Here is a 7500-nt window from a genome sequence, read left to right on the forward strand (position 1 = left end):
TTGCAAACGTTAGACTGATTTTGATCTCTCTACAGCTCACACTGAATTCCAGACATGCTGAGGGACGTGAGGTGTGTGTGCGCGTGTGTGTGTGTATGTGTGTGTGTGTGTGTGTGCGCGCGTGTGTGTGTGTGAGAGAATTCTTTACAATAACGTGTCTCGTCTTGTGTGTGTTTAACAGGACGATGCGATGGGGGAGGAGGACGCGCTGCTGACTGTAAGTGTGTGTGTGTGTGTGTGTGTGTGATTGTATTATTTTAATCTTGTTAAACTGTATTAAATATTGATGCAAAAACACAAAACCTGAAACATCTGCACAAATAAAAAAAGAAGAAAAAAAAAACCTTCAAAAGCAAATAATCCTCAGAGTGGGCGGAGTCAGTACAGCTGTAACACTGCCCTGCTTGATGCTTATTGGTTCATTACAATGTCAGTCAGAATGTCAGTTCTAAGCCCCTCCTCTGTATCTGATGAAGAATTTATTTCCATTTAATTTTCTCCTAAATTTAAAAAAAAGATTAATGACGCGGCTCCTCGTCTCCTCTCTCACTTCTATAACACACACACACCTTCACACACACACACACACACACACACACACTCATACACACACACTTCCACTTCTCACACACACTCCAGCACACATTCACTCTGAGGATTCTGGTCCCGTTTGTGTGTGTGTGTGTGTGTGTGTGTGATGTGGAAATGGGTGTCTGTGTATTTGTGTGTGTGAAGTGGAAGTGTGTGTGTGTGTGTGCGTGTGTGTGTGTGAGAAGTGGAAGTGTGTGTGTGTATACAGGGGAAGTGGAGGAGATTTCCTTATTTAGTATCAGTCCTTGTGATTTCTGTGCACTCTGTGAAAATATCTGTAGTGTCGATCTCACGCACACACACACACACACACACACATGTGCATGCACACACGCACATGTGCATGCACACACGCACACACGCACACACACACACACACACACACAGTGGACAGTCCCACCTTCTCAAACCACCTCTGATGATTTTACACAAATATTTATTACAAAACTGTCAGTGTGTTTCCTCTTTCTGTCTCAGTGCTGACGATGTAAAACAGTCCTGTGGTGTGTGTGTGTGTGTGTGTGTGTGTGTGTGTGTGTGTGTGTGTGTGTGTGTGAGAACCTGAAAGCATGATTCAACACACACACACACACACACACACAAACACACACTTCCTTTTCCTGTGGTGTCTACCTCAAACCTCATCCTCTTCCTGAGGTCATGTGACTCAACGAAAAGTGTTTTAGGTTCTGTTTAATTATCAGAATTAAATCCTGCAATAATAATAATAATAATAATAATAATAGTTTTATAATTGTAATAGATTATATTCCTGTGAGGAAGTGCATGTCTGTATCTTCATTATTTATTTATTTATTTGTTTGTTTGTGAGTTAAAAGGTTCATGTTTCTTTTGTCTTTGTCCTAATCCTATCTGCAGCACTTTCACTTGTCCCCTTGATGAAGTGCCCTTGACTGTGTTGAGGGTGTGTTAGTGTAACAGCTTGAGTGAAGTGTGTTAGCTGAGGATAGGCATAGACTTCAGGAATTTACCCAGAAGGCATTGCTGCAGTCTGACGCTGTGTCTAGTATAAAAATGACAAATGAAGCTGTTTATAATCAGGAGCGATAATAATGTACACTTTTATTACAGACTGCATATGCTATTAGAGTGTGTGTGTGTGTGTGTGTGTGTGTGTGTGTGTGTGTGTGTGTGTGTAAGAGATTTTGCGGTAAATCAGGTCAAAGGGCAGAGGCGTGTTTAGTCTTGTCTCACACTCGCACAGGATTCCCCACACACACACACACACACTACAGTGCCTTGCAAATGTATTCACCCCCCTTATAAGTAATCCGATTCATCTGGATTAAAAATAACACACACATTGTTCCAGTCAGTAATTTTAATTCAAATAAATCTGCTCTTAAAGTACATTTTAAAGTCTAAATCCATTAATTATCAGCAGATCTTTAAAAAAAAAAAAAAAGTGAAAAATGCTGCTTGCGTAAGTATTCACCCCCTTCAGTCGAGTGCGTGGCAGAAGCAGGTTCTGCTGCAGTAACAGCTGTAAGTGTGTTGGGGTCGGTGAAGTTGCTTCTGCACACTGTTTAAGATTTTCACTCGTTCTTCCTGCCAGATTTGCTCCTCCAGCTTCTTCAGGTTGGATGTTGTTTGTTGACTCCAGTTTTCTCACAGTGCTGCAGATTCTCACTGGGATTCAGATCTGGACTTCAACTTGGCCACTCTAGAGCATTCACCTTTTTGTTTTGTTTTAATTGAGCAAATATCTCCATCTTGGTCTCATCACAGCAAAAACCTCGTCTTCACTGGGTCACTCTCATCCTTCCTGACTATCGCTTTCTTACTAGCCACGCCTCAGTTACGCCGTCGTCAGTTACGCCGTCGTCAGTTACGCCGTCGTCAGTTACGCCGTCGTCAGTTACGCCGTCGTCAGTTACGCCGTCGTCAGTTACGCCGTCCTCAGTTACGCCGTCGTCAGTTACGCCGTCGTCAGTTACGCCGTCCTCAGTTACGCCGTCCTCAGTTACGCCGTCCTCAGTTACGCCGCCCTTCAGAGTGACTGTTGGCCTCACTGTGGCTTCCCTCTCCGTCTCACTTCTGTGGTGTGATGCAGCTTCCACTTCCTCACTGTCGACCCAACAGAGCTTACTGGGATGTCTCTTCTCCTAGATATAAACTTACACCCGATTCCTAACTTATTAAATTCTCTGATCTTATCTTTAACTTTCTTCAAATGCTCCTTACTCTTCATTTTGACTCCTTTCCTTCAGACTGAACGTCTCGTCAATGACGGTTTAACTGAGGTGGTGTTTGTTCAGGAAATGGGAGCTGTTTTAATATTTTACAGGTGAAGGCCAATTATAAGTCAAGCGTGTCCTCGTTAAGACAATATCTTTAAATAAAAACTTGCTGAGCAGTAATTAATTTAGACTTTGAAATTCACTGTTTGCACAAGTTTGAAATAAAAATTACTGACAGGAGGAAGATGTGTATTTATCATTTGTTATTCAGACAAATCTGATCGATTCCAGGGGGGTTGAATACTTTTGCAAGCCACTGTATATACTCACTGTCCAGTTTATTAGGAACACCTGCTCATTTATGCAGGTATTTAATCAGCCAATCATGTGGCAGCAGCACAACGCATAAAATCCTGCAGATGCAGGTCAAGAGCTTCAGTTAATGTTCACATCAAACATCAGAATGAGGAAGAAGTGTGATGCCGCGGTTACAGTCACACAGATCACACTTTTTCCTCTTTCTGGTGTTTGATGTGAACATTAACTGAAGCTCTTGACCTGCATCTGCAGGATTTTATGCATCGTGCTGCTGCCACATGATTGGCTGATTAAATACCTGCATAAATGAGCAGGTGTACAGGTGTTCCTATTAAAGTGGACATTGAGTGTATCTATATGATGTCTGTATATCTATGCGTGTTGTTCCTCCTCCTCAGGATGAAGGTCCGGTGAAGGAGATCACAATCACACACCTGGTGAAGGAGGGATCAGAGAAAGCAGAACCGAGAGACTTCGAGCTCTGCAAAGTCCTGGGTCAGGGATCATTCGGCAAGGTGAGAAGCTTGTGTGTGTGAGTGTGTGTGAGTGTGTGTGAGTGTGTGTGAGTGTGTGTGAGTGTGTGTGAGTGCGTGAGCGCGCTGAGTTTAGGACTCGCACAGGATCTGTGTGTGTGTGAGCAGAAGGATGGAGTATTAGTTATTAATTACTGATCCAGTTCCTCTTCTGTTTTGTCATTATTAATTTATTGTGCGTGTGTGTGCGTGTGTGTGCGTGCGTGCGTGCGTGTGTGTATGTGTGTGTGTATGTGTGTGTGTATGTGTGTGTGTGTGTGTGTGTGCGTGCGTTTGCGTGTGTGTGTGTGTGTGTTTGTGTGTGCGTGTGTGTGTGTGAGCAGGTTTTCCTAGTGAGGAAGATAACAGGGCCGGATGCAGGACAGCTCTACGCCATGAAGGTCCTCAAAAAAGCGACACTGAAAGGTGTGTGTCTGTGTGTGTGTCTGTGTGTGTCTGTGTGTGTGTCTGTGTGTGTGTCTGTGTGTGTGTGTCTGTGTGTGTGTGTCTGTGTGTGCTTGTAAACATGACCTCTCGTCAGAATTTAATTAATTGTAATTCTTTTTTTTTTTCCCTGTTAATTAATTATGTAAACATTGTGTGTGTGTGTGTGTGTGTTCAGTGAGAGACCGTGTGAGGACGAAGATGGAGCGAGACATCCTGGTGGAGGTGAATCACCCGTTTATCGTCAAACTGCACTACGGTGAGTGTGTTAATCACAGTCAGCCAATCAGATCGCTCCGTTCACAGTCCTTCCTAAAGCTCTGATTGGTCGCAGTTTTAATTAATTAAACATGCGTGGTCATGAATATGAGAGTAATAATTACATGTGTGTGTGTGTGTGTGTGTGTGTGTGTGTGTGTTCTGTGCTCAGCGTTTCAGACGGAGGGGAAACTTTATTTAATCCTGGATTTCCTGAGAGGAGGAGATTTATTCACACGCCTCTCTAAAGAGGTCAGAGGTCACGCCTCACTCCTCCATCACCCTTTAAATCCTGTTTTATTAACAGACTGAACCTCGTTTATCTAATCGTTAATAAATACGTTTACTGACAGATATAAAGAAAACAAACAAAGTGTGTGTGTCTTCGCGCGTGTGCGTGTGTGCGTGTGTGTGCGTGTGTGTGCGTGTGTGTGCGTGTGTGTGCGTGTGTGTGCGCGTGTGTGTGTGCGCGTGTGCGTGTGTGTGTGTGATCAGGTGATGTTCACGGAGGATGATGTGAAGTTCTATCTGGCTGAATTAGCTCTGGCTCTGGATCATTTACACGGCCTGGGGATCATCTACAGAGACCTCAAACCTGAAAAGTAACTCACACACACACACACACACACACACACACTCACACACACACTACACACACACACTCACACACTACACACACACTCACCACACACACTACACACACACACTCACACACACTACACACACTCACCACACACACTACACACACACACTCACACACTACACACATGCTCATATGCTGCACACTGCATTTATGTGTTTATTCTAATTTATTAATTTATTCATATTCAGCATTGTAGTCATCAGTGTGTGTGTGTTTAATCACTGAAGTTTGAAGTAAACAGCTATGAATTGTTTTTGCTGATTGTGTGTGTGTGTGTGTGTGTGTGTGTGTGTGTGTGTGTGTTTGCAGTATCCTTCTGGATGAAGAAGGTCATATTAAACTCACCGGTAAGTAAATAAATAAATCATGTTTTATTAAAATAATTGGAAATCAGCTTCAGAGTCAATAATCCTGAAATGACAATTAATATAAATAACTTAAAAACTAAATGTAAAGTCTAAAGTAAACATGAATAAATGTAATAGCTATTTATCTAATGTGTGTGTGCGTGCGTGTGTGTGCGTGTCTGCGTGCGTGTCTGCGTACGTGTGTGTGTCTGTGTGTGTGTATGTGTGTGTCTGCGTACGTGTGTGTGTCTGTGTGTGTGTCTGTGTGTGTGTCTGTGTGTGTCTGCGTGCGTGTCTGCGTACGTGTGTGTGTCTGTGTGTGTGTCTGTGTGTGTCTGTGTGTGTGTGTCTGTGTGTGTGTCTGTGTGTGTCTGCGCGTGTCTGTGTGTCTGCGTGCGTGTCTGCGTACGTGTGCGTGTCTGTGTGTGTCTGCGTGCGTGTGTGTGTCTGCGTGCGTGTGTGTGTCTGCGTACGTGTGTGTGTCTGTGTGTGTCTGCGTGCGTGTGTGTGTCTGCGTGCGTGTGTGTGTCTGCGTGCGTGTGTGTGTCTGTGCGTGTCTGCGTGCGTGTCTGCGTGCGTGTCTGCGTGCGTGTCTGCGTGCGTGTCTGCGTCTGCGTGCGTGTCTGCGTACGTGCGTGTGTCTGCGTGCGTGTGCGTGTGTGTGCGCACGTGTGTCTGTGCGTGTGTGTGTGTGTGTCAGACTTTGGCCTCAGTAAGGAGTCTATAGATCATGAGAATAAAGCGTACTCGTTCTGTGGAACTGTGGAGTACATGGCGCCCGAGGTGGTGAACCGCAGAGGCCACTCCCACAGCGCTGACTGGTGGTCGTACGGCGTGTTGATGGTGAGTGGGCGGAGCTTGGACAGGTGGTGGGTGTGGTCATGTTACTCATGGCAGTTTGTGTTTGAGTTCAGGAACTCGCTGAGGAGCAGAACGACACTCGAGTCTCTCACGTCTCTCAGGGTTCAAGTGTCTGTTTCAGAGGCGTTACACATCTCTGTACTCTCAGTCCAGCTGCTCATGTTCACACACACACACACACACACACACACACACACACACATCACACACACCACACACACACACACACACACTACACACACACACACACTACACACACACATCACACACACACACACACACTACACACTACACACACACACACACACCACACACACCACACACACACACACACACACACTACACACACACACATCACACACATCACACACACTACACACTACACACACACACACACACCACACACACACACACACACATCACACACACACACACACACACACACACACACACACATCACACACACACACACACACACACACATCACACACATCACACACACCACACACACACACACACACACACACACACCACACACATCACACACACACACACACACATTCACACTACACACACACACACACACACACACACACATTCACACATATTCACACACACACATCACACACACACATCACACACCATACACACACACACATCACACACACACATCACCCACACACCACACACACACCACACACACACACACACACACACACACATGACATTATTATTTACGTTATTTATTTATCTTTCTTTAAGTGACATTTATATTTATGTTATTATTAAATTAATAACGATATTATTTCTGTGTCCACAGTTTGAGATGTTGACGGGAATGCTGCCGTTTCAGGGAAAAGATCGTAAAGACACCATGACCATGATATTAAAGTGAGTAACACAATCTTATAATCTGCAATAACAGCTCGTTGAAGTGCGTTATTATAATCTAATATTTATGTTAATGTATATATATATAAAATATAATAATTATACTGCATCAGTAATATCAGTAATTCATTAATATTTATTAATGTGACGTTAGAGACGTCACGATGTCCTGAGCCTTTCAGCACACACTGCGCATGTCTTAGTGAAATATGATGATGGTGGTGGTGGTGTGCGCGTGTGTGCGCGTGTGTGTGTATTTATGCGTGTGCGTGTGTGTGTGTGTGTGTGTGTGTGTGTGTGTGTGTGTGTGTGTGTGCGTGTGTGTGTGTGTGTGTGTAGGGCGAAGTTGGGGATGCCGCCGTTTCTGAGTCCTGAAGCTCAGTCTCTCCTTCGCAACCTGTTTAAGAGAAACCCAGGAAATCGACTCGGTAAAT

At 44.4% G+C, this 7500-nt stretch overlaps 1 protein-coding gene across 2 annotated transcripts in view; it reads left to right on the forward strand.

The window, feature by feature from the left end:
- rps6ka3a (ribosomal protein S6 kinase a, polypeptide 3a) overlaps positions 1-7500 on the forward strand; it is a 17492-nt gene that overhangs the window by 1518 nt on the left and 8474 nt on the right. For both annotated transcript variants that reach the window (XM_034300827.2, XM_034300828.2), the window contains exons 2-11: positions 182-217; positions 3509-3625; positions 3967-4048; positions 4245-4325; positions 4497-4576; positions 4820-4926; positions 5277-5314; positions 6015-6157; positions 6996-7066; positions 7406-7494. In XM_034300827.2, coding sequence (XP_034156718.1) covers positions 182-217; positions 3509-3625; positions 3967-4048; positions 4245-4325; positions 4497-4576; positions 4820-4926; positions 5277-5314; positions 6015-6157; positions 6996-7066; positions 7406-7494 — 844 coding nt within the window. The remainder of the gene's footprint in view (positions 1-181; positions 218-3508; positions 3626-3966; positions 4049-4244; positions 4326-4496; positions 4577-4819; positions 4927-5276; positions 5315-6014; positions 6158-6995; positions 7067-7405; positions 7495-7500) is intronic.

This window comes from Pangasianodon hypophthalmus, chromosome 27 (assembly GCF_027358585.1).
Source record: "Pangasianodon hypophthalmus isolate fPanHyp1 chromosome 27, fPanHyp1.pri, whole genome shotgun sequence".
NCBI lineage: Eukaryota > Metazoa > Chordata > Actinopteri > Siluriformes > Pangasiidae > Pangasianodon > Pangasianodon hypophthalmus.